We start from the raw sequence: 26,738 nt of genomic DNA, 5'->3' as shown, positions 1-26,738 counted from the left end.
CCATAATCCAGTCCATCCTCACCTCCTCCATCACCATCTGGCTCTCAGGCAGACTGCAGCGCATCATCCGCTCTGCTGAGAGGGTGATTGGCAGTAGACCGTCATCCCTATATGACCTGCACGCCTCCAGGACCCTGAAACGGGCCAATAAGATCGCGGCCGCCCCCTCCTATCCTGGTCATGGTCTCTTGACCCTCTCTCCTCTGGCAGGAGTCTGCGGTCCATCAGGACCGGGTCCACACTCCACAGAAACAGCCTCTTTCCCACGGCCATCAGACTCCTCAACAAGACTCGGGTCCCCCCGCTACGCCCCCCCCCCTCCCACACTGACTCTATAACCCCTGCACCACCTGCACATGACCCCTGATTGTCCTACATAACTTAACGGCACACACACACACACACACACACACACACACACACTGCGCTCACTGTACATAACACCGCTCACCCACCACACTACAATCTGCACACACTGTACTGTACACACACACACACACACACACCGCACTCCATTCTGTATATAGCACACATACTGTACTGTAATTGTGCCTCCACCTTTATTTTTGTATTATACTTTTAACCATATATCGTAATTTGTACATTACACTGCATTTTGTTGTACTGTTTTTTGTAATTGCACCAGTTTTTGTACCTTTTTCACTATCATGTCTTTGCAGTGTCTTGTCCTGTCCTGCTCCCTGTCCTATAGCGTCTACAACACCGTCTGCCTTAACGTCAAATTCCTAGTGTGTATGAACTATATACTGTACAGTACATGGCAGGAAACAGATATTGAGTACAGAGCTAAAAACTAGCTAGCTACGAACACTGAAGAGCATTACACTACTGTAATGACTACTGTAACGGTGTGTTTACAGGTCTCTCTAAAAAATCGATCAGACAGCTGCAGCTGATTCAGAACGCTGCTGCTCGAGTCCTCACTAAGACTAAGAAAGTGGATCACATCACTCCAGTTCTAAGGTCTTTACACTGGCTTCCTGTCTGTCAAAGAATTGACTTTAAAATACTGCTGTTGGTTTATAAAGCACTGAATGGTCTAGGGCCAAAATATATTTCTGATCTGCTCATATGCTATGAACCATCCAGACCCCTCAGGTCGTCTGGCACAGGCCTGCTTTCTGTCCCCAGAGTTAAAACAAAACATGGAGAAGCAGCGTTCAGTTTTTATGCCCCACATATCTGGAACAAACTTCCAGAAAACTGCAGGTCTGCTGCAACTCTTGGTTCTTTTAAAACAAGCCTGAAGACTTTTCTTTTTGCCACTGCTTTCTAAGAGGAGCTATGTTTATCAGTATACTGCACTGTAACTTTTATTCCTGTATTCTATCTGTCCTGCTTTTTGTTTTAAATGTCTATAATGACTTGCTTTTTGTTTTAATGCTTTTAATTTGTCCTGCCTTTTGTTTTAAATGTCTATAATGTCTTGCTTTTTGTTTTAATGCTTTTAATGTCTCATGTAAAGCACCTTGAATTGCTCTGTGGCTGAAATGTGCTATATAAATAAACTTGCCTTGCCTTGCCTTGCCTTACACATTTGAATGCTGACGTGTTTGTGCAAAATCATTGGTTATTGTGTTTTCTTCAATTCGACCATGGTGTAATATTATAGGATTGAAATACAATAATATTGTATGCTAACTATGAACAACGGGCACACACTTTCGACTTACGATACCAATAGGAGAGATATGAACACAGACGTGCCATTTCTTAGGACTGTTCTTAGGAGGTTCTTAAGAACACATTAAAGAAAAGACGTAACCCAATGTTCCCTTTGGAGTAGTGCCTTGCGATTGGGATTCTCTAACAGCGTGCTCACACACATGCCCTCTCACAGAGCACCAGTTTGAGATAGTCCATCCGTTGACCGCAGAAGAATGATCACAGGAATTTAAATGGAACTTAAATGGCGTTCCAATTTCTGTGAGAGACAGAGAAAGGAGATTGAGAGAGAGAGAGAGATCGGGAGAGAGAGAGAGATCGGGAGAGAGAGAGAGAGAGAGAGAGAGCATCTCAAGTGTACCAGGAGAGTGGTGATCATTGATGAGGGACGATAGCGGAGCCCAGCCATGTTCATTGAATATTAATTGTACAATGTTATCATGATTATCAGCTTAATACTGTGCTTTGGAACTATATATCACAGATTCCCTAAAACATTATTTCATGATTTTCCAGAAGAAAGTCGTGGCAAATGGAATAAAATGTCCAGCGTCCAGTGAGGTCATTGGATGTGTATATTTAGTTTTTCTGCGATTTCCGTGATTCTGTCTTCCAAGTAGGAAAACAGCTAAAGTACACTGATGTTTTTAAAAAGGCCTACACACAGAATTTAAGCATTTAAACTAAATAATATCAATTTAAACAAGCGTGACTTCGCCTCTTTAAAACAATGTGACCAATACAAAATGCACGGTATCAATTATATCTCTGCTTTCCCCCTAGTCTTTGCTGCAATCCTAAGATGTTGCCCACATTGTGCAAGAACTACTACACCTTAGCTAAGAGCAGAATTCATACGCTACAATAGATTCCTTTATTAAATTATTGCTTCAATGATAAGTTCACTATTTTCGACCTTATTGGACCCCATTTGTGGCGTCTACCATGAACCTGACACAGAGAGACCATCATTTGACTGATCGTTCCAGTATTGAGCTAGCTACAGTTTTCCTGCAGGCGTGCACACGGCTACAGTAGAAGTCAACTGGGCAACCGTTGCAATTCATGTGCTTTTCCGAGACCGGAAGCACAGGGTGTAATCTCAGTATGCTGTCCTGTGAAATGTATCGCAATCCGAATATTTGCACATGTTTGGCATGGCATGCACACAGTGCTCTGTGGCAAAAACAAGCCCCAGCGGAATGCTTATCGAAGCCATGCCAAACATGTAAAAATATTTGGATTGCAATACATTTCACACAAGAGCATACTGAGACCGATAAGTGTGCCTGCAGAAAAACGGTATCTCCTCTTGTATATCAATAAAACTGGAGGGAAAGTAATCTCATTAGACCGACACTGGCTAAGAGCAGCTGTGCTCCTCAGCTGCACTTGAATAAGAGGGCTTCAACCTCAACTTTACTATCAAACATTAGTCTGAATGTTCATAATCATATTCCTATGTGACCGAAATAAGCTTCTGTGGTAATATCAACTCAAGCTGTTTGCATGTATTACATTTGTTTGCCATGTTGAATCAATTGAACAAAGGCTATTGAAGTAATATCATTTTCCAGCTAGTGGTAAAACTGTTTTGTTTTTTTACACTTACATTATATTCCACAATGAGGTTCAAGACAGCATAATATAATTATTTGTAGAGGATAACAAATTACTGATGGAAGAGTTGGGGAGAGAGAGAGAGAGAGGCAGAGAGAGAGAGAGAGACAGAGAAGGAGAGATAATTTATTAGAACATTAAAAGTTTTGCAGGGACACCAGGCTAGAAGAGATTAGACACGCCTCACCTCACTGGGTTGATGCCAAGCAAGACTTCCCTCCTGACTCTGCCAGCCTGGGCACAGTGGCATGCTAGTCTAGATCCTAGAACAGTGACAGTACTAGTCTAGATACTAGAACAGTGCTAGTCTAGATACTAGAACAGTGGTAGTACTAGTCTAGAGATACTAGAACAGTGACAGCGCTAGTCTAGATACTAGAACAGTGGTAGTACTAGTCTAGATACTAGAACAGTGTCAGTGCTAGTCTAGATACTAGAACAGTGGCAGTGCTAGTCTAGATCCTAGAACAGTGGTAGTGCTAGTCTAGATACTAGAACAGTGGCAGTGCTAGTCTAGATCCTAGAACAGTGGCAGTGCTAGTCTAGATCCTAGAACAGTGGCATGCTAGTCTAGATAGTAGAACAGTGGCAGTGCTAGTCTAGATACTAGAACAGTAGCAGTGCTAGTCTAGAACCTAGAACAGTGGCAGTACTAGTCTAGATCCTAGAACAGTGATAGTGCTAGTCTAGATACTAGAACAGTGGCAGCGCTAGTCTAGATACTAGAACAGTGGCAGTGCTAGTCTAGAGATACTAGAACAGTGGCAGTGCTAGTCTAGAGATACTAGAACAGTGGCAGTGCTAGTCTAGATACTAGAACAGTGGCAGTGCTAGTCTAGATCCTAGAACAGTGGCAGTGCTAGTCTAGATACTAGAACAGTGGCAGTACTAGTCTAGAGATAGTAGAACAGTGGCAGTACTAGTCTAGATACTAGAACAGTGGCAGTGCTAGTCTAGATACTAGAACAGTGGCAGCGCTAGTCTAGATCCTAGAACAGTGGCAGTGCTAGTCTAGAGATAGTAGAACAGTGACAGTACTAGTCTAGATACTAGAACAGTGGCAGTGCTAGTCTAGATACTAGAACAGTGGCAGTGCTAGTCTAGATACTAGAACAGTGGCAGTGCTAGTCTAGATACTAGAACAGTGGCAGTGCTAGTCTAGATACTAGAACAGTGGCAGTACTAGTCTAGATACTAGAACAGTGGCAGTGCTAGTCTAGATCCTAGAACAGTGGCATGCTAGTCTAGATACTAGAACAGTGGCAGTACTAGTCTAGAGATACTAGAACAGTGTCAGTGCTAGTCTAGAGATACTAGAACAGCAGCAGTGCTAGTCTAGAGATAGTAGAACAGTGGCAGTACTAGTCTAGATCCTAAAACAGTGTCAGTGCTAGTCTAGATACTAGAACAGTGTTAGTACTAGTCTAGAGATAGTAGAACAGTGGCAGTGCTAGTCTAGAGATAGTGGAACAGTAGCAGTGCTAGTCTAGATACTAGAACAGTGTTAGTACTAGTCTAGAGATAGTAGAACAGTGGCAGTGCTAGTCTAGATACTAGAACAGTGGCAGTACTAGTCTAGAGATAGTGGAACAGTGGCAGTACTAGTCTAGATACTAGAACAGTGGCAGTGCTAGTCTAGATACTAGAACAGTGGCAGTGCTAGTCTAGATACTAGAACAGTGGTAGTGCTAGTCTAGATACTAGAACAGTGGCAGTGCTAGTCTAGATACTAGAACAGTGGCAGTACTAGTCTAGATACTAGAACAGTGGCAGTACTAGTCTAGATACTAGAACAGTAGCAGTACTAGTCTAGATACTAGAACAGTGGCAGTGCTAGTCTAGATACTAGAACAGTGGCAGTGCTAGTCTAGATACTAGAACAGTGGCAGTGCTAGTCTAGATACTAGAACAGTGGCAGTGCTAGTCTAGATACTAGAACAGTGGCAGTGCTAGTCTAGATACTAGAACAGTGGCAGTGCTAGTCTAGAGATAGTAGAACAGTGGCAGTGCTAGTCTAGAGATAGTAGAACAGTGTCAGTGCTAGTCTAGAGATACTAGAACAGTGTCAGTGCTAGTCTAGAGATACTAGAACAGTGTCAGTACTAGTATAGATACTAGAACAGTGGTAGTGCTAGTCTAGAGATACTAGAACAGCAGCAGTGCTAGTCTAGAGATAGTGGAACAGTGTCAGTGCTAGTCTAGAGATAGTAGAACAGTGGCAGTGCTAGTCTAGAGAGAACAGCAGCAGTGCTAGTCTAGAGATAGTGGAACAGTGGCAGTGCTAGTCTAGATACTAGAACAGCAGCAGTGCTAGTCTAGAGATAGTGGAACACTGTCAGTGCTAGTCTAGAGAGAACAGCAGCAGTGCTAGTCTGGAGATAGTGGAACAGAGCCAGCCTCAAGCAGACACATTCACCTGTCACTCAAACTCCACTCTCCAAGCCTCTCCTATCACTTCCAACATTCGCTGCCACCAGCAGAGCTTCAAAGGCGAACACAACTCCCACCACACTCGCTCACACCAACACTGACATAGGAGCATTCGGCTAATGAATATTGAGTGTGGCAGTTTACATTCATCCATTATTCTGACTGTGATGAAGAAAACGTGAAGTTAGTAAGCTGCTGAACAATACGCCTGAAGCCTGACTAAAAAGCTGTGATATTTAAAAGCTGGGAAACAATCAATTAACACTGGCTGGCATTGCAAAGCGCTAACTAATTCCTGACGAAGTAGATGATCGGTTGTAGTGTCTGTTGTTATTACCGTATTATGATGTACTAATCCCCAAAGGGGAAATTGGTTTTCTGCTCGTCTACAGTCTATCATCAGTTGAGCCAGACGCTGCGTTATCTAGCATGACCGGTCACCCCCGGATGTTGGTGTTAAGTGCATAGCTCAAGGGCTCAGCGCGTATACACTCGTATATATATCTAGATATATATCAGAGAGTCAAGAGTGCCCGTGCACAGAATAAAAAGTGCAGGTATGAAGCCAAAGTTAATCAGATAAGTAGTAACATACCACACTCTTAGGCAGGGATCTGATGATGAATTTTAATAGAGCGACGGTGTTTCGCATGTTGCTTCGTCAGGCTCATGTGACATGCGAACATGCGAAACGCGTCGCTCTATTAAAATTCATCATCAGATCCCTGTCTAAGAGTGCGGGGTGTGACTACTTCTCTGATTAACTTTGGCTTCATACCTGCACCGTTTATGCTGTGCACGGGCACTCTCTCTATTTATATATATATATATATATATATATATATATATATATATATATATATATATATATATATATATATAACGTTATAGAGGGAGAGGGAAAGGAAGAGATGGAGCAGGAGAAGAAGAAGGCCCTTGGTCGTACTTAGAGCCGACTAGGCCGCCAGAGTAACGATGGTGTGTTTGGCATTGTGTGTGTGGGGGGGGAGAGAGTGTGTGTGTGTGTGTGTGGGGTGGGGGGGGGGAGTGTGTGTGTGTGTGTGTGTGTGGGGGGGGAGATAGTGTGTGTGTGTGTGTGTGTGCGTGCGTGCGTGCGCATGTGTGTGGCCATACAGTACATATGAGTATGCATTGTGATACTGGTTTAAGTGTTCAAAGTGTGTGTGTGTAGGGGGGGGTGGGGGGGAGAGAGTGTGTGTGTGTGTGGGGGGGGAGAGAGTGTGTGTGTGTGTGTGTGCGTGCGTGCGTGCGTGCGTGTGCATGTGTGTGGCCATACAGTACATATGAGTATGCATTGTGATACTGGTTTTAGTGTTCAAAGTGTGTGTGTGTGTGTGGGGTGGGGGGGAGAGTGCGTGTGTGTGTGGGGGGGGGGGGGGGTAGAGAGTGTGTGTGTGTGTGTGTGTGTGCGTGCGTGCGTGTGCATGTGTGTGGCCATACAGTACATATGAGTATGCATTGTGATACTGGTTTAAGTGTTCAAAGTGTGTGTGTGTGTGTGGGGTGGGGGGGGGAGAATGCGTGTGTGTGTGTGGGTGGGGGGGGGGGATAGAGAGTGCGTGTGTGTGTGTGTGTGGGGTGGGGGGGGGAGAGAGTGCGTGTGTGTGTGTGTGGGGTGGGGGGGAGAGAGTGCGTGTGTGTGTGTGTGTGTGTGGGGTGGGGGGGAGAGAGTGCGTGTGTGTGTGTGTGTGTGTGGGGTGGGGGGGAGAGAGTGCGTGTGTGTGTGTGTGGGGGGGGGGGCGTAGAGAGTGCGTGTGTGTGTGTGTGTGGGGTGGGGGGGAGAGTGCGTGTGTGTGTGTGTGTGGGGTGGGGGGGAGAGTGTGTGTGTGTGTGTGTGTGTGGGGTGGGGGATAGAGAGTGCGTGTGTGTGTGTGTGTGGGGGGGGTGGGAGAGAGAGAGTGCATGTGTGTGTGTGTGGGGGGGGGATAGAGAGTGAGAGAGAAAGATGCTACCCTTGACCTGAAGTAGAGCCCTCCATGTTGTGAAATCCTGGAGACTGATGGCCTGCAGACACAGATCAATACGAATGTGCGTGGGTTGGCACAGAAGAAACAAACAAGCTGCTATTTATACAGCCTGGAGTGGAAACGCAATACCCTCCAAGAACTCACGGTAAACGAGGGGCCAGTCTTGTTTATTGTAACAATAGATCTAAAAAACAAACAGTGTGTTTAGAATCCCCAGTCACCGGTTAAGCATCGGGTCAACATCCCTATCAGAGATGTGATCTGTGTAGCCTACTGCATGAGACGAGGAGGGCAAAGAAGCAAGATGGTAGCTAGCAGGTAACAAACGAATACATTTCCAGATTACATTTCCAGATTACCTTTCCAGATTACATTTCCAGATTACCTTTCGCGATTAAGCCGCAGTCTTGGATTTCCCCTGACCCATGCCCACTGGCCAGCGGCTGTCGACAGGTAAGAAACGTCTTCAGAACCGCAGCAGAATCCTCCCCCGTATCCCTCCAGTATGTGGCGCCCGAGACGGGATCCGAGTCTAATCTCCACCTCGGCACCGCGGTACACAGCTCATAGATGGCCCAGATCCATCTCCCAGCCCCCCCTGGGTTCGCCGTGGCGCCGACACTAACTTTGACTGACAAATCAAATTAAGGCAGCGTTGGCCACGGCAACGCCTCTGATCGGCCGATCATAGATTAATGTGTCGACGGGCACCGTTGAGTAGATGATGAATGGTGGTGAGTGGTACTGAATGAATGGTACTGAATGAATGGTACTGAATGAGTGGTACTGAATGAGTGGTACTGACTTCAGTGCTCACTCACACTCTCCTGGTCCCCTCTGAAACAGGAAGTGTAGCGCGGGGGGGAGGGGGGGGGGACTGGCGTTTTGAACTCCTCACTCGAACTACTGCTTCTACCGGGACCTTTGCTGCAGTCATTAGCATAACTACAGTACATTTGACTAACAGTAGATATTAAAAATCAGACTCGATGCTAGACACTGGCATACATATATTCGAGTTCGAGGTACGCAGTTTCTATGTATGTGCGACAGTGTTGCTCGTCAGTGTAGCTTCCACCTTCACTTTGCCCACACTGGGTTCGAAGTCCAACTTTGGTCCAACCACACCTGACCGCCTCTCATGATCACCGGTACCAGCTGTGTCACTGGTGGGCGGTATTTATACTGGGGAGGGAGTTTAACAATCAACTCGGTTGCATTATGTACTTTATGTAAATGGAGTGTACTTATTTAGCTTTTATCCAAATCGCTTCACAATGGCCTCTCTCATTCACCCACTCACACTCTCATTCACCCACTCACACTCTCATTCACCCACTCACACTCTCATTCACCCACTCACACTCTCATTCACCCACTCACACTCTCATTCACCCACTCACACTCTCATTCACCCACTCACATTCACCCACTCACACTCTCATTCACCCATTCACACTCTCATTCACACTCTCATTCACCCACTCACACTCTCATTCACGCACCAATGGCGGCAGCTGCCATGCAAGGCGGTACCCTGCATATTGAGAGCAATTTAGGGTTAGGTGTCTTTGCCCAAGGACACTTCGACATGTGGGCAGGAGGAGGCGGGATTCGAACCGCCGACCTTACGATCACTGGACAACCCGCTCTACCTCCTGAGCCACGGCCGCTTCAGCTGCCCCTGCCACGGCCCAGGGAGCAGTAGTAACGGTTACAGTTGTAGCAACAGTTCAAATCAAATCAAAATGCATTTATAGAGCACGTTTAAAACAACTGCAGTCGACCAAAGTGCTTTACAAAGGTGGGTTCTGGGTAAAAAACATCTCTCAACAAAACAAGGAAATTACACCAAACAATACAGACATAGAACATGAACAAGGCTTGAGCACAGACTGGTTAAAATGGCAGGGAGGAAAGGAGGATTTTAAAAACTCAAGGGTCTGGGAGGATCTAATGTGAAGGGGCAGGTTGTTCCATAGGAGGATCTAATATGGAGGGGCAGGCTATTCCGTAGCCTGGGGGCATCCGCCGCAAAGGCCCTGTCGCATCGAGACTCAAGTCTGGTTTTAGGCGCCTCCTACAGCAGTTGGTCGGCAGACCTTAAGACTCTGGCTGGGGTGTGGTGATGCAGGGGCTCGGAGAGAGACAGAGGGGTCAGGCCGTTTAGGGCTTTAAAAACCAGCAGCAAGAGTTTAAAATCGATGTTCATGTTCAGTTCATTTTTTGATTGTTTCAAGATTTCAAGATCTGAAGTGTCAAATCTCACATTCTAGACCTACAGTAGCATCTGGTCTGGGCTGTCTTATCTGAACCTGGCGTTACTGGGAGCTACGGTCTGGGCTGTCGTATCTGACCCTGGCGTTACTGGGAGCTACGACCTGGGCTGTCGTATCTGACCCTGGCGTTACTGGGAGCTATGGTCTGGGCTGTCTGTTATCTGAACCTGGCGTTACTGGGAGCTACGGCCGGCGAAGCGCTCACGTTCTGCAGCTGTGGGCCGGTGTCGGGCCTGGGGCCGGGCTTGCCCCCCGCGGACCCTCCGGCGCTGTAGTTCTTCGGGCCGCGGCTCTCCTTCAGGTGGGCCTGCAGCTTCTCCCTGCGTCTCCTGGAAGGGAAGAAGCACAAAAGCGCGTGCGTGTCAGTGTCAGCACGGCGGCGGCGGCGTCATCTCTCGCCGCCCGGCTTACCTCGCCGTCGTCACTGATGTATCGCTGTCTGTCTCGGCACATGCCGATCCACCATCCGTCTCCCCCCCCCTAGTGTTGAGGGGGGATATTCAGGACCAGATAAGGCTATACCCCCCTCCCCCTGCACTGAACAGCGTTAAGGGGGGATATTCGGGACCCCCACCACTACTTCATTCAACACGGGGTGAGGGTACAGTACAACAACCAGGGTTTTATCCCTCTGCTGTATCCAGCACCGTCAGACAAGGTACCCCCTCCCCCCCCCCGCCCTGGTATACCCTCCCCCCCCATTATAGATCGGTCCAAAACAGCACTACATCACTCTCTGATCCGATTATCGTGTTGTCAGGCTGCTCGCTCACTCACATCATCATATTACGGGGGCCTATGAAATTACACCGCCATCTATCAGCTGGGCTTTCTGCCCCATATACCCTGAATGACAGCTCCTCATTATAGATGGCCTGTTTGACCCGCCGGGCTGCAGGGGAACACGGGGAGGATGCTGTACGCAATCCAAATAAAGAGCCCTCAGGCTGAACCACATACACACCGCGCATAGACAATTACATACTGGTGCTATATATATATATATATATATATATATATAGAGAGAGAGAGAGATCTAGATAGCTCTTGCTATCGAGAGAGAGAGAGAGAGAGAGAGAGAGGGAGATATCTAGCTAGCTCTTGCTATAGAGAGAGAGAGTGAGAGAGAGATCTAGCTAGCTCTTGCTATCGAGAGAGAGAGAGATATATATCTAGCAAGCTCTTGCTATAGAGAGAGAGTGAGAGAGAGAGAGAGAGAGAGAGGGAGATATCTAGCAAGCTCTTGCTATAGAGAGAGAGAGAGAGGGAGAGAGAGAGAGAGTGAGAGAGAAAGAGAGGGAGATATCTAGCTAGCTCTTGCTACAGAGAGAGAGAGATAGAGAGAGAGAGAGGGATATATCTAGCTAGCTCTTGCTATAGAGAGAGAGAGAAAGAGAGAGAGAGAGAGAGAGAGAGAAAGAGGGAGATATCTAGCTAGCTCTTGCTATAGAGAGAGAGAGAGAGAGAGATAGAGAGAGAGAGAGAGATAGAGAGAGATAGAGAGAGAGAGATAGAGAGAGAGAGAGAGAGATAGAGAGAGCTATCAACCAGTATAAGAAGAGCTGACCTTTCCCGCTCTCTCCTAAGCTATTAAACGTGCGTGCTCCAACTGTATAGAGTTCATTAACATGTGCAGAGCGTTAAAACTGGGAATTCAGGCGGCAAGACGGGACAGCAGCAGAAACGTGATCGATATCCAGCCAGTTATCTGGGGTGTGTGTGTGTGTGTGTGCGTGTGTGTGTGTGTGTGTGTGTGTGTGCGTGTGTGTGTGTGCGTGTGTGTCTTCTCGTGGCCACCTACTTGTTCCGGCAGTAGAGAGCCATGCAGAGGATGCCCAGGAGACTGATCGCCATGGCGATGCAGGAGATTGACAGGACCTGTCTCTTGTACGCCTCCTTGCTCTCTGTGGGAAGAAACACAGGGATGAGGCTCAGATGGACACCTGGACACTGGGATGACGCTCAAAAGGATACCTGGACACTGAGGTAAAATGATGACCTGCTCACACGGATACCTGGACACTGAGGTAAAATGATGACCTATCCAGTGAGACACGTCGATGTTTTTGAACATTGAAATCCATACTAGATGGCGAAGGTGAGGATGATGATGATGATGATGATAATAAAATATTCTTCTTTCAAACCTTTATTTCTACTTGTAAAGCACTGAGGTTTCCCTTATTTCCAGTATTGACGAGTTCACACAAATACACAAATAACAACAGAACAAAAACTTCGGCGTATTATTATTAATATTATTGTTATTATTATTATTATTCAAAACAATTACAGATTGAGGTACAAATGCCAAGAGCCAAGGATTGAAACTGCGACTGAAGGAAGCACCTCCAGCTTTAGAGAGTGTTGTAGAGTATTCCAGGTATAAGGAGCATCATGGACAAACGCAGATCTACCGAGTTCAGAATGCACACGATGAACCCTGAGAACAAGCCGATCTTCTGGGCAGTCATGCACCTGGCAGCCCTCCGGTTCCTATAGCCACCGTGCCAACCCTCATCCCTGTCACTCTCACCCAGACAACCCCCTCGTTAACTTTTAACAACACTGTCATATCGCCAGCCTGGCACAGCGCTTTACATACTGGTAATGGACACTTAACGTAATGAAGCTTGAATCCAGCAGACAAGAGTTATGGCTGCCCGGGACACCATTAAGCAAGAAAAATGGCAGCTGTCTCCCTTCATAAGAAAAAGTAAATCACAGCCGCCTTCAGAAATATTAATAGGCAATCAATCAGATTATATTTGGTACTGTAAACCTTGAAGAGAATACCGGGCTAATCTTGCAAAGTTGGGGTATATTGAACCACCGTTGTGGTATGGACCAATCAGCGGCAAACTACCCACTGAGCAAAGACACGTCTAAAAGACCGTCTTTTAGACGTCTTTTTTGTCTTTTTCGGACGTCCAAAGACATCCAATTAGGAGCCAGAATGAATGTTTTTTTTTTTACGTTCAGATATTGGACCCGTTTTGCACGTCCACAGACGTCTTAGAGGGGTCCAAGCCAGACGTTTGAATATTGAGGGGTCCAGCAGACGTACAAACGGGGTTCAGGACCGACGGACGTTATTAAGACGTGATCTGAACGCCTCCCTGACGTTGCGCGTTTTCTGGGTAGTGGAAGTAGATCAGTATCAAACGAGTCTCGGAGGCTCGGCAGAGGGTAAAGCAAGTAGTGTTTCAAACACCCCAGTCTTTCAAACTTTCAGATACTCTAGCCTCTCTCTTCCAGGCAATGTTGTCTCCAGGCTAGAATTGTTTTGATGTGCTTAATCAGCCTGAGTCATCAAAGCGCCTCGTTAGTGGTAATTACATGGAGCTGGGAGGAACCCACATGGGAGTCGTATTGGGTTAGACGTGCGTTTGTTTGTGTGTGTGTGTGTGTGTGTGTGTGTGTGTGTGTGTGTGTGTGTGTGTGTGTGTGTGTGTGTGCGTGTGCTGTCACTCTCACCTGTCCTGTCTCATCGTGTTTTGCTGCTAATTTGTGACATCTATGCTGACGTGTGTGTGTGTGAGAGAGAGAGACAGAGAGAGAGAACATATGCCTCGAAGCTAGAATGTGTGTGTGTGTGTGTGGGGGGGGGGGGTTGTGCATCAAAAAGTCAGTGTTTGTTGATGTTTGTCCAAATGCTTCAGTGACAGACATAGAGATCTGTGAGCTACTGGATGTGATGATAGTCAATGCCCTGTCCTACAGTGTGCCAGACACACACACACACACGCACACACACACACACACACACACACACACACACACACACACACACACACACACACACACACATTAGTCCCTGTTAGGAGGGGATGAGAGGATGCAGAGGTCAGGGAGCTGGAGAGCTTGTTTGCTCACTCCTATGCAGAGCAGAGGAGCACTCTTGAACTGAATAAATCATCCCGCCCAGGAGAACCCGCTTGTACTGTGTGTATTTGTCAGGTCAAAGGTCAACTCCTCTCTTCATCTCCACCTCAGAGCACATCGGGTGTGTATTTCTCTGCACTGGAAAATGCGATAAATTTCACAGAGGTCAAGAAGACAGTTAAATGCAAGGTCAGGAACATGACCTCCCCTATGAAATAATATTGCACTTAGATCACTTTTCATATATTTGCTTGTTGGCTATAAACCCTATCGACATCGTCCCCACCTGAATACAGAGGGTTCTGTACTGTACTCACACAGCTGTGTAAAGCTATTCTATCAGAATTGTGGGATAAAATGTGATATTGCCATGATGTTAAAACCATAAGGTGACAGCGTACAATATTACGAGGGGATGTCTTGACTTATCGGAGTAACTTCACCTGAACAACTCCACAGTACCTGGACTAGTGTTGGGGCGGCTGTAGCTCAGTTGGTAGAGCGGGTCGTTCAATGATCGAAGGGTCAGTGGTTCGAATCCCGGCTCCGACTGTCCACATGTCGAAGTGTCCTTGAGCAAGACACCTAACCCCAAATTGCTCCCAATGAGCATGTTAGCACCTTGCATGGCAGCTACCGTGTGTGTGTGTGAATGGGTGAATGAGAGGCCATTGTAAAGCGCTTTGAGTGCCGCTAAGGTGGACTATATAAGTGCAGTCCATTTACCATAGTGTACTGTATTCGCTGCGCGGTGACATTCGCAAAAGTTAAATTTTTGGAACCTTCTGCGGCGGATTTCGCGCGGCAACCCATTGGATCCCGCGGCGAGATCGGGGGCGAACTGGGCGGCGCAAATTTTCTCGGCGCGCCCGGTGTGAACGCAGCAGAAGGCATGTATATGCTCTTGTGCTGAGAATAGCTAAGGCACTAGAGACAGAAAAAGCTCTTATCACCTATAATGGTCAGATCTGCTGGACGCTACCAGCCCCATAGACTGGGCCCTCAGGACTGTCAGACAAGTAGAGGTCAGACACTCTCTCACTTGAAACTGGGAGAAACAGCCTCAAACAGCTTTTATCAGGTCCTCTGCTACTCCTGGCTCCACTTACACATCAGGCAGGGCAGACTGTCCAACAGGCAGACAGAAGCGCAGGCCAGGAGGGGGCTGCTTCTCCCCCTCTCCCCCCCCTCTCCCCCTCTCTCCCCCCTCTCCTCCCCTCTCCCCCTCTCTCCCCCCCTCTCCTCTGCTCTCTGCTCTCCTCCCCTCTCCCCCCCTCTCCTCCCCTCTCCCCCCCTCTCGTCTCCTCTCCCCCCCTCTCCTCCCCTCTCCTCCCCTCTCCCCCCCTCTCGTCTCCTCTCCCCCCCTCTCCTCCCCTCTCCCCCCCTCTCGTCTCCTCTCCCCCCCTCTCCCCCTCTCTCCCCCCCTCTCCTCCCCTCTCCCCCTCTCTCCCCCCCTCTCCTCTGCTCTCTGCTCTCCTCCCCTCTCCCCCCTCTCCTCCCCTCTCCCCCCCTCTCGTCTCCTCTCCCCCCCTCTCCTCCCCTCTCCTCCCCTCTCCTCCCCTCTCTTCTCCTCTCCCCCCCTCTCCTCCCCTCTCCCCCCCCTCTCGTCTCCTCTCCCCCCCTCTCCTCCCCTCTCGTCTCCTCTCCCCCCCTCTCCTCCCCTCTCCTCCCCTCTCCCCTCCTCTCCTCCCTCTCCCCTCCTCTCCTCCCCTCTCCCCCTCTCCCCCCCCTCTCTCTCTCCCCCTCTCCTCCCCTCTCCCCCTCTCCCCCCCCTCTCCTCTCATCCCCTCTCCCTCCCTCTCCCCCTCTCTCCTCCCCTCTCCGCCATGTCAAGACTTCACAAACAAGGACATGACTTCCAGCATTTAGTGTGACATCCCCGAATGCGGGCTCTCTCACACAAGGGACACAAGTCTCTTTCAAAAGAGCTGCGGGTCCCTCCCAAAGCATTGTGGGTCAGAGTGAAGAGGACGCCAGTCGGGACTGTGGGGAGGGGGAGGGAGAGAGAGAGGGAGAGAGAGGGAGAGAGGGAGGGAGAGAGAGAGAGGGAGGGAGGGAGGGAGAGAGAGAGAGAGAGAGAGAGAGAGGGAAAGAGAGAGAGGGAGAGAGAGAGAGAGAGAGAGAGGGAGGGAGAGAGGGAGGGAGAGAGAGAGGGAGAGAGAGAGAGAGGGGGGGAGACAGAGAGAGGGAAAGAGAGAGAGGGAGAGAGAGAGAGAGAGGGAAAGAGAGAGAGCTTTGAGATTAGAGCTGTCGAGACGTCGGCACTCGCGTTAAAAGTCAAGCTGGCTGGCGCGGAGGTCTGGTGGGGACGAGCGTGACTCTCCTGGTCGTGACGTGCGAGCGTGGGCCTCGTGAGGCGGAAGGTCGATGGGTCGATGGGTCAAGGGTCGAGCGGCTTCCGCTCCTCCTCAGATGGCTGTCATCATCATCGCTAATGACAACAGAGGCTGACATTTCACTCTCACCCCAGGCACAAAGACGCACATGCATGCACACACACGCACACACGCACACACACACACACATACGCACACACACACCTGCACATACGCACACACACGCACACACACACCTTCCTTGTCGTCGTTCTGTAGAACCAGATCCCAGTCAACGTCATGATGACAGGGCTGTGGTGGGAAAGAGCTCTTTCCATCCCTCTCCATCTCTTCTCTACAGTCACTATCTCTCTCTTCTCTACAGTAACTATCTCTCTCTCTTCTCTACAGTAACTATCTCTCTTTTCTCTACAGTAACTCTCTCTCTCTTCTCTACAGTAACTATCGCTCTCTTCTCTACAGTAACTATCTCTCTCTTCTCTACAGTAACTATCTCTCTCTTCTCTACAGTAACTATCTCTCTCTTCTCTACAGTAACTCTGTATCTCTCTCTTCTCTACAGTAACTATCTCTCTCTTCTCTACAGTAACTATCTCTCTCTTCTCTACAGTAACTATCTCTCTCTCTTCTCTACAGTAACTATCTCTCTCTTCTCTACAGTAACTATCTCTCTCTTCTCTACAGTAACTCTCTCCATCTCTTCTCTACAGTAACTATCTCTCTCTTCTCTACAGTAACTCTCTCCATCTCTTCTCTACAGTAACTCTATCTCTCTCTTCTCTACAGTAACTCTCTCTCTCTTCTCTACAGTAACTATCTCTCTCTTCTCTACAGTAACTATCTCTCTTCTCTACAGTAAATATCTCTCTCTTCTCTACAGTAACTATCTCTCTCTTCTCTACAGTAACTCTCTCTCTCTTCTCTACAGTAACTATCTCTCTCTTCTCTACAGTAACTATCTCTCTTCTCTACAGTAACTATCTCTCTCTCTTCTCTACAGTAACTATCTCTCTCTTCTCTACAGTAACTCTCTCCATCTCTTCTCTACAGTAACTATCTCTCTCTTCTCTACAGTAACTATCTCTCTCTCTTCTCTACAGTAACTATCTCTCTCTTCTCTACAGTAACTATCTCTCTCTTCTCTACAGTAACTATCTCTCTCTTCTCTACAGTAACTCTGTATCTCTCTCTTCTCTACAGTAACTATCTCTCTCTTCTCTACAGTAACTATCTCTCTCTTCTCTACAGTAACTATCTCTCTCTCTTCTCTACAGTAACTATCTCTCTCTTCTCTACAGTAACTATCTCTCTCTTCTCTACAGTAACTATCTCTCTCTTCTCTACAGTAACTCTCTCCATCTCTTCTCTACAGTAACTATCTATCTCTTCTCTACAGTAACTATCTCTCTCTTCTCTACAGTAACTCTGTATCTCTCTCTTCTCTACAGTAACTCTGTATCTCTCTCTTCTCTACAGTAACTATCTCTCTCTTCTCTACAGTAACTCTCTCCATCTCTTCTCTACAGTAACTCTCCATCTCTTCTCTACAGTAACTCTCTCTCTCTTCTCTACAGTAACTCTCTCTCTCTTCTCTACAGTAACTATCTCTCTCTTCTCTACAGTAACTATCTCTCTTCTCTACAGTAACTATCTCTATCTTCTCTACAGTAACTATCTCTCTCTTCTCTACAGTAACTCTCTCTCTCTTCTCTACAGTAACTATCTCTCTCTTCTCTACAGTAACTCTCTCTCTTCTCTACAGTAACTATCTCTCTCTTCTCTACAGTAACTATCTCTCTCTTCTCTACAGTAACTATCTCTCTCTTCTCTACAGTAACTATCTCTCTCTTCTCTACAGTAACTATCTCTCTCTTCTCTACAGTAACTCTCTCCATCTCTTCTCTACAGTAACTATCTCTCTCTTCTCTACAGTAACTATCTCTCTCTTCTCTACAGTAACTCTATCTCTCTTCTCTACAGTAACTCTATCTCTCTCTTCTCTACAGTAACTATCTCTCTCTTCTCTACAGTAACTATCTCTCTCTCTTCTCTACAGTAACTATCTCCATCTCTTCTCTACAGTAACTATCTCTCTCTTCTCTACAGTAACTATCTCTCTCTTCTCTACAGTAACTCTCTCTCTCTTCTCTACAGTAACTATCTCTCTCTTCTCTACAGTAACTATCTCTCTCTCTTCTCTACAGTAACTCTCTCTCTCTTCTCTACAGTAACTCTCTCCATCTCTTCTCTGCAGTAACTCTCTCCATCTCTTCTCTACAGTAACTCTGTCTTCTCTACAGTAACTATCTCTCTCTTCTCTACAGTAACTATCTCTCTCTTCTCTACAGTAACTATCTCTCTCTTCTCTACAGTAACTCTCTCTCTCTCTTCTCTACAGTAACTATCTCTCTCTTCTCTACAGTAACTATCTATCTCTTCTCTACAGTAACTATCTCTCTCTTCTCTACAGTAACTCTGTATCTCTCTCTTCTCTACAGTAACTCTGTATCTCTCTCTTCTCTACAGTAACTATCTCTCTCTTCTCTACAGTAACTCTGTATCTCTCTCTTCTCTACAGTAACTATCTCTCTCTTCTCTACAGTAACTATCTCTCTCTTCTCTACAGTAACTATCTCTCTCTCTTCTCTACAGTAACTATCTCTCTCTTCTCTACAGTAACTATCTCTCTCTTCTCTACAGTAACTATCTCTCTCTTCTCTACAGTAACTCTCTCCATCTCTTCTCTACAGTAACTATCTATCTCTTCTCTACAGTAACTATCTCTCTCTTCTCTACAGTAACTCTGTATCTCTCTCTTCTCTACAGTAACTCTGTATCTCTCTCTTCTCTACAGTAACTATCTCTCTCTTCTCTACAGTAACTCTCTCCATCTCTTCTCTACAGTAACTCTCCATCTCTTCTCTACAGTAACTCTCTCTCTCTTCTCTACAGTAACTCTCTCTCTCTTCTCTACAGTAACTATCTCTCTCTTCTCTACAGTAACTATCTCTCTTCTCTACAGTAACTATCTCTATCTTCTCTACAGTAACTATCTCTCTCTTCTCTACAGTAACTCTCTCTCTCTTCTCTACAGTAACTATCTCTCTCTTCTCTACAGTAACTCTCTCTCTTCTCTACAGTAACTATCTCTCTCTTCTCTACAGTAACTATCTCTCTCTTCTCTACAGTAACTATCTCTCTCTTCTCTACAGTAACTATCTCTCTCTTCTCTACAGTAACTATCTCTCTCTTCTCTACAGTAACTCTCTCCATCTCTTCTCTACAGTAACTATCTCTCTCTTCTCTACAGTAACTATCTCTCTCTTCTCTACAGTAACTCTATCTCTCTTCTCTACAGTAACTCTATCTCTCTCTTCTCTACAGTAACTATCTCTCTCTTCTCTACAGTAACTATCTCTCTCTCTTCTCTACAGTAACTATCTCCATCTCTTCTCTACAGTAACTATCTCTCTCTTCTCTACAGTAACTATCTCTCTCTTCTCTACAGTAACTCTCTCTCTCTTCTCTACAGTAACTATCTCTCTCTTCTCTACAGTAACTATCTCTCTCTCTTCTCTACAGTAACTCTCTCTCTCTTCTCTACAGTAACTCTCTCCATCTCTTCTCTGCAGTAACTCTCTCCATCTCTTCTCTACAGTAACTCTGTCTTCTCTACAGTAACTATCTCTCTCTTCTCTACAGTAACTATCTCTCTCTTCTCTACAGTAACTATCTCTCTCTTCTCTACAGTAACTCTCTCTCTCTCTTCTCTACAGTAACTATCTCTCTCTTCTCTACAGTAACTATCTATCTCTTCTCTACAGTAACTATCTCTCTCTTCTCTACAGTAACTATGTATCTCTCTCTTCTCTACAGTAACTCTGTATCTCTCTCTTCTCTACAGTAACTATCTCTCTCTTCTCTACAGTAACTCTCTCCATCTCTTCTCTACAGTAACTCTCTCTCTCTTCTCTACAGTAACTCTCTCTCTCTTCTCTACAGTAACTATCTCTCTCTTCTCTACAGTAACTATCTCTCTTCTCTACAGTAACTATCTCTATCTTCTCTACAGTAACTATCTCTCTCTTCTCTACAGTAACTCTCTCTCTCTTCTCTACAGTAACTATCTCTCTCTTCTCTACAGTAACTCTCTCTCTTCTCTACAGTAACTATCTCTCTCTTCTCTCCAGTAACTATCTCTCTCTTCTCTACAGTAACTATCTCTCTCTTCTCTACAGTAACTATCTCTCTCTTCTCTACAGTAACTATCTCTCTCTTCTCTACAGTAACTCTCTCTCTTCTCTACAGTAACTATCGCTCTCTTCTCTACAGTAACTCTCTCCATCTCTTCTCTACAGTAACTATCTCTCTCTTCTCTACAGTAACTATCTCTCTCTTCTCTACAGTAACTCTATCTCTCTTCTCTACAGTAACTCTATCTCTCTCTTCTCTACAGTAACTATCTCTCTCTTCTCTACAGTAACTATCTCTCTCTCTTCTCTACAGTAACTATCTCCATCTCTTCTCTACAGTAACTATCTCTCTCTTCTCTACAGTAACTATCTCTCTCTTCTCTACAGTAACTCTCTCTCTCTTCTCTACAGTAACTATCTCTCTCTTCTCTACAGTAACTATCTCTCTCTTCTCTACAGTAACTCTGTATCTCTCTCTTCTCTACAGTAACTCTCTCTCTCTTCTCTACAGTAACTCTCTCTGTGTTTATTTTAGTTTTAGTGTGACGTCTCATAGGAATACATCGGACTATGTTTTCGTTAAGTCCACAACGCATTTATGAAGAAAATCGTTCTGTGCACAACGTTTCCATAGATTTACATTTCGTTTTCCTCTGAACGAAAAGTAGTGATACACGTCTGAAGTGGCTACACCTGCCATTGTGCCTCACTGGGCTCTGTCATGTCTCTATTAGATTCAAGAGGGCTCAGTTATGGAACAATATTAATCATATTGTATCTCAGTCAAACTCTCTCAATCGTTTTAAACACAGACTGAGAATTTATCTGATGAGCCAAACGTAATTGAATCAAACCAGCCTGATGTTTGAGTCTCTCTGCTTAACTCGCTTACTTTCTTTCATGTAATATAAACCAAGCATTACTGTGCCCATGCACTCGCTCGTGCACGCTCACTCACTCTCCACCACGCGCGCGCACACACACACACACACACACACACACACACACACACACACACACACACACACACACACACATACATACCCTCTCACACACCTCTCCCTGTCTCTCTGCCCATATCCAACCATCTCTCTCTCATCTCTCCGTCTCTCATCTCCACCCATCTCTCTTTCTCTCTCATCTCTCTGTCTCTCCCTGTCTCTCTCTTATCTCCACCCATCTCTCTCTCTCATCTCCACCCATCTCTCTCTCTCTCTCTCATCTCTCTGTCTCTCCGTGTCTCTCTCTCATCTCTCCCCACCTCTCCCTTTCTCTTTCCACCTCTGCCTGTCTCTCTCTCATCTCTCCCTGTCTCTCTCTCATCTCTACATCTCTCCCTACCTCTCCCTCTCTCTCTCCCTCTCCATCTCTCCCTACCCCTCCCTGGCCCTCTCATCTCTCCATCTCTCCCCATCTCTCTCCCTCTCCATCTCTCCCTACCCCTCCCTGACCCTCTCATCTCTCCATCTCTCCCCACCTCTCATCTCTCCATCCCTCCCTACCTCTCCATGTCTCTCTCATCTCTCCATCTCTCCCCCTGACCCTCTCATCTCTCCATCCCTCCCTACCTCTCCATGTCTCTCTCATCTCTCCATCTCTCCCCCTGACCCTCTCATCTCTCCATCCCTCCCTACCTCTCCATGTCTCTCTCTCATCTCTCCATCTCCCCCCACCTCTCATCTCTCCATCCCTCCCTACCTCTCCATGTCTCTCTCTCATCTCTCCATCCCTCCCTACCTCTCCATGTCTCTCTCTCATCTCTCCCCCTGACCCTCTCATCTCTCCATCCCTCCCTACCTCTCCATGTCTCTCTCTCATCTCTCCATCTCTCCCCCTGACCCTCTCATCTCTCCATCCCTCCCTACCTCTCCATGTCTCTCTCTCATCTCTCCCCCTGACCCTCTCATCTCTCCATCCCTCCCTACCTCTCCATGTCTCTCTCTCATCTCTCTCATCTCTCCATCCCTCCCTACCTCTCCATGTCTCTCTCTCTCTCATCTCTCTCATCTCTCCATCCCTCCCTACCTCTCCATGTCTCTCTCTCATCTCTCCATCCCTCCCCCTGACCCTCTCATCTCTCCATCCCTCCCTACCTCTCCATGTCTCTCTCTCATCTCTCTCCATCTCTCCCCCTGACCCTCTCATCTCTCCATCCCTCCCTACCTCTCCATGTCTCTCTCTCATCTCTCCATCCCTCCCCCTGACCCTCTCATCTCTCCATCCCTCCCTACCTCTCCATGTCTCTCTCTCATCTCTCCCCCTGACCCTCTCATCTCTCCATCCCTCCCTACCTCTCCATGTCTCTCTCTCATCTCTCTCATCTCTCCATCCCTCCCTACCTCTCCATGTCTCTCTCTCTCTCATCTCTCTCATCTCTCCATCCCTCCCCCTGACCCTCTCATCTCTCCATCCCTCCCTACCTCTCCATGTCTCTCTCTCATCTCTCCATCTCTCCCCCTGACCCTCTCATCTCTCCATCCCTCCCTACCTCTCCATGTCTCTCTCTCATCTCTCCATCCCTCCCCCTGACCCTCTCATCTCTCCATCCCTCCCTACCTCTCCATGTCTCTCTCTCATCTCTCTCATCTCTCCCCCTGACCCTCTCATCTCTCTTCCTTTCATGCAGCCTCTCCTCTGGGCTCTGTTGATCTCCCTCCCCTTCCATCCTGCACGGCTCACAGACTAACTAAGTCAACAGAGTCACTTCAGCCTATCCTGTCACTGTGTGTGTGTGTGTGTGTGTGTGTGTGTGTGTGTGTGTGTGTGTGTGTGTGTGTGGTGTCTCCTCTGATGCTGGAAGAAGCAGAGTGGTCCAGTCATGTGGGATATGCTTTGCCGTGCATCCTTGTTAGGTTGTGTGTCCACCGGCAAGCTGAATGTAGCTGAACAGCGCTAAGCTAACAGCTGCGTAGAGCGCACTAGAGCTGGGGTTTAGAGCTGGCTACGCTACCCATGTTTAACAGCTACGTTAGCAACGAGTGTCGTGTTTTTGCAGATTGCAGATTAACTAGCCTGGTTAAGATAGCTAGCTAATGTTAGCTAGTGCTAACGTTCGCTGTCTCTGCAGTTTTGCCAAAAACCGACCGCTGTCGTCATCAGAACAGCTGAGCCTGCGCTCTAGCTCAAAAAGTTCAACTTTTTTCAACTGCAAAAAAAAGCCCAGAGCTCACGGCGCTGTAGTGCTAACAAGCGCTTGTAACACAACTCTCGTCTCCATAGCGCCCTAGAGATCATTACTGATTGTAAACTACGAGAAAACAGCGCCAGCTCTAAAATACAGCTTGTTGGTGGACACGCAACCTTATACAGCAAATTCAAACATGGTTACTGCACCTGTCAGTGTAACAGCTGGGGCACGTTTTAGCACAGATGGAAGGGGCGGGGGGGTCTGCTTGTATGGCTGCTTCTCTATATGTCTCTCTCCCTGCTTGGTTGTCTGTTTGTTTGTCTCTGTACCTGTCTGTCTGTCTGTCTGCCTGTCTGTTTGTCTGCCTGTCTGCCTGTCTCTGTTTGTCTGTCTCTCCGTCTGTCTGTCTGTTTCTCTGCCTGTCTCTCTGTCTGTCTGTCTGCCTGTCTGTCTGTCTGTCTGTCTGTCTGTCTCTCTGTCTGTCTGTCTGTCTGTCTGTCTGTCTGTCTGTCTGTCTGTCTGTCTCTCTGCCTGTCTCTCTGTCTGTCTGTCTGTCTGTCTGCCTGTCTGCCTGTCTCTGTTTGTCTGTCTCTCCGTCTGTCTGTCTGTCTCTCTGTCTGTCTGTCTGTCTGTCTGTCTGTCTGTCTGCCTGTCTGTCTGTCTGCCTGTCTGTTTGTCTGTCTCTCTGTCTCTCTGTCTGTCTGTCTGTCTGTCTGTCTGTCTGTCTGTCTGTCTTCCTGTCTCTCTGCCTGTCTCTCTGTCTGTCTGTCTGTCTGTTTCTCTGCCTGTCTCTCTGTCTGTCTCTCTGCCTGTCTGTCTGCCTGTCTCTCTGCCTGTCTGTCTGTCTGCCTGTCTCTCTCTCTGTCTGCCTGTCTGTCCCCGTTGTTGTTTATCTTAACACAGACATGCGCTCCAGTGCACTGAGCCGTACTTGATTGGACAGAAAATTACTAAAATTAGATCAGGCGACACCAGATTCAAACATTTATCCGGGACCTAATACACTCTAGCGGGCGACTCTTTATTACCGGAGACACACAGAGACAGAGATAATTACTGTAGTATAATGGAGCAAATATGCCGAACATGCAGATGACCGGGTTACAGAGAGTGACTGGGGAACGCTCGCTGATCTCAGACACATTACAGCTGCGCTGCCGGGAGCGAAGACCTCAGCAGGTGAAGAGTATTGAAAAACCCCTATGAAACGCTGACGCTCTGCAGTCCATCCATTTGTCTCCCACTGGTTAGACAGTCCGCAATTTACAAATTATGCCCCCGGCGTTTTGGATGGAAGCGGAACAATCAACAGCACTTCAAGCGCCCCCACTCTAAAATAGTTGCCTGCAACACTTACGCTCCGGTATTGATTTATAGCCTGGGAAAACAACTCTCGCACAGAGTGCAATCGGCTGGGAAGGAAGCAGAATAAAACGCTACCTGCTCTGGTAAGTGAGAATGACAAATGTACTGTTGCTGGATAGCGGACAAAGCATTTTGAAAAGATAAAACCAAACAAAAACATATTATGGGGGTGTTTGTGCTCTCGGAGGAAACCCGATGGTCTGATAAGAGGACTTGGTTCTGTGAGGTGACCCAAATCGTCCTTGTTTTGGGCTTTTGGCTTTGCTGTCTTCGACTGTTCTGCTCAGCCCAGGCCTGTAGGATGGGCCTCAGCACAGGCCCGTAGGATGGGCCTCAGCCCAGGCCCGTAGGCAGGGTGGGACTGTTCTGCTCAGCCCAGGCCCGTAGGCAGGGTGGGTCTGTTCTGCTCAGCCCAGGCCCGTAGGCAGGGTGGGACTGGATGGGCCTCAGCCCAGCTACACGCACGACAGGCCCACCCACAGCCAATCGGCTTTATTTTGTATACATTTTTAATATTAACATTATACTATTTGGTCTGCTTTAATTAGCGTTAGGGGTGGTGTTAACTCCCATGTTCAAGAGGGGCGGTCTTAACCCCCAAACGCAGTGACAAGACTGATTTCTGGGCTTGTGTTGCGACATTTTAAACTGCAACGGAAAAGTAACCGACTCTCCTACAGTTACACATCATAGAGAGTCTACCTTCATATTTTCACCTTGTTATGTGCAGATTTATTATATATATTCGCCACCAAAACCCTTATTGTAACCGCAGATCTTGGTCACCACATTTCTCACATCGCAGACTGCTGAGTGCATGAAGCAACTGAGATTTGACGGTCCCCTTCTGGACACGGGTTATCGGGGTTGTTTGTATGTTATTGTGCTGTTCGTACTTATTGTATGTGTCTTTCGTGTTGCTTGTGTGTGTTGTATGTAATAAACTTTGTTAAACTTAGAACGTTGGCATTCAACTCTCTCCTGAACAATACTACACAGAAATGTCCAGGGCTGAGTTTCCCAGAGGCATCGTAGCGCTACGCTACGATGAACGCCGTAGCTTATGATGAACGTAGTGCTACGATGCCTCTGGGAAACTCAGCCCAGGACACTGCACCCTAGCATGACGGAGAAAGGGGCAGAAGGGGCAGGTGGCGTGCAGCATAGGCCGGGGTCTGTAGAGAATAGCCAGCTGTGTCGGGTAATGCTGTCACACCATAGGCCGCTGGCGTGGGCTTGACTGCAGCTCATATCCCAGCACGGCGCACTCTGCAGCGCATCCCCGTCAGTGAGAGAGACGTGAGTGAGAGTCTTCGCCCGCCAGGGGGGAGGGGGGCTGACTTGTCTCTCTGAAGCCTCTTGTTCTTCTCTGCGGTGCCTGATTTGTGTAGCTGTGAATTCAGGCTCAAACAAACATGGCCACCACTGGAGGTTTGGTCCTGACGTACTGTAGGCAGTCCTGGAAATGCACTTACAGTACATATATCTGTCAGGTACTTGTCTACCATCCGGGAACACTGGCATGAGTGCCTCTTTTAGCCTTTGTGCCTGTTATGTGCTTCTAATTGTAGAAGTGTGTGTCTAATTGTTTTTTATATATTTATATGTAATGTACTGTCTTTACTATGTGGGCTACGAGCCTGTAATGAAGTTTATATATAGAGATTTTTTTCTTTTCTTTTTTTTCCCGCGTTGTGCATTATTTCTCGATAACTGCACACCTCGTTGTGTATTATGTATTGTGATCCCTCATATATATATATATATATATATAACTGTTTTCCTTTTTTTTCATAATACAAAAATAAAACTTACGAACAACCCAATTA

General features: G+C 47.0%; 1 protein-coding gene across 1 annotated transcript in view; it reads right to left on the bottom strand.

Moving 5' to 3' along the window:
* nrg3a (neuregulin 3a) overlaps positions 1-26,738 on the bottom strand; it is a gene marked incomplete at both ends in the record, with an annotated part of 292,168 nt that overhangs the window by 12,424 nt on the left and 253,006 nt on the right. The window contains 2 exons of the mRNA XM_084461369.1: positions 10,209-10,332; positions 11,805-11,907. Coding sequence (XP_084317495.1) covers positions 10,209-10,332; positions 11,805-11,907 — 227 coding nt within the window. The remainder of the gene's footprint in view (positions 1-10,208; positions 10,333-11,804; positions 11,908-26,738) is intronic.

Source organism: Borostomias antarcticus (assembly GCF_949987555.1).
Source record: "Borostomias antarcticus genome assembly, chromosome: 2".
Classification (NCBI taxonomy): domain Eukaryota; kingdom Metazoa; phylum Chordata; class Actinopteri; order Stomiiformes; family Stomiidae; genus Borostomias; species Borostomias antarcticus.
This window is presented reverse-complemented; position numbering and strand designations above follow the sequence as displayed.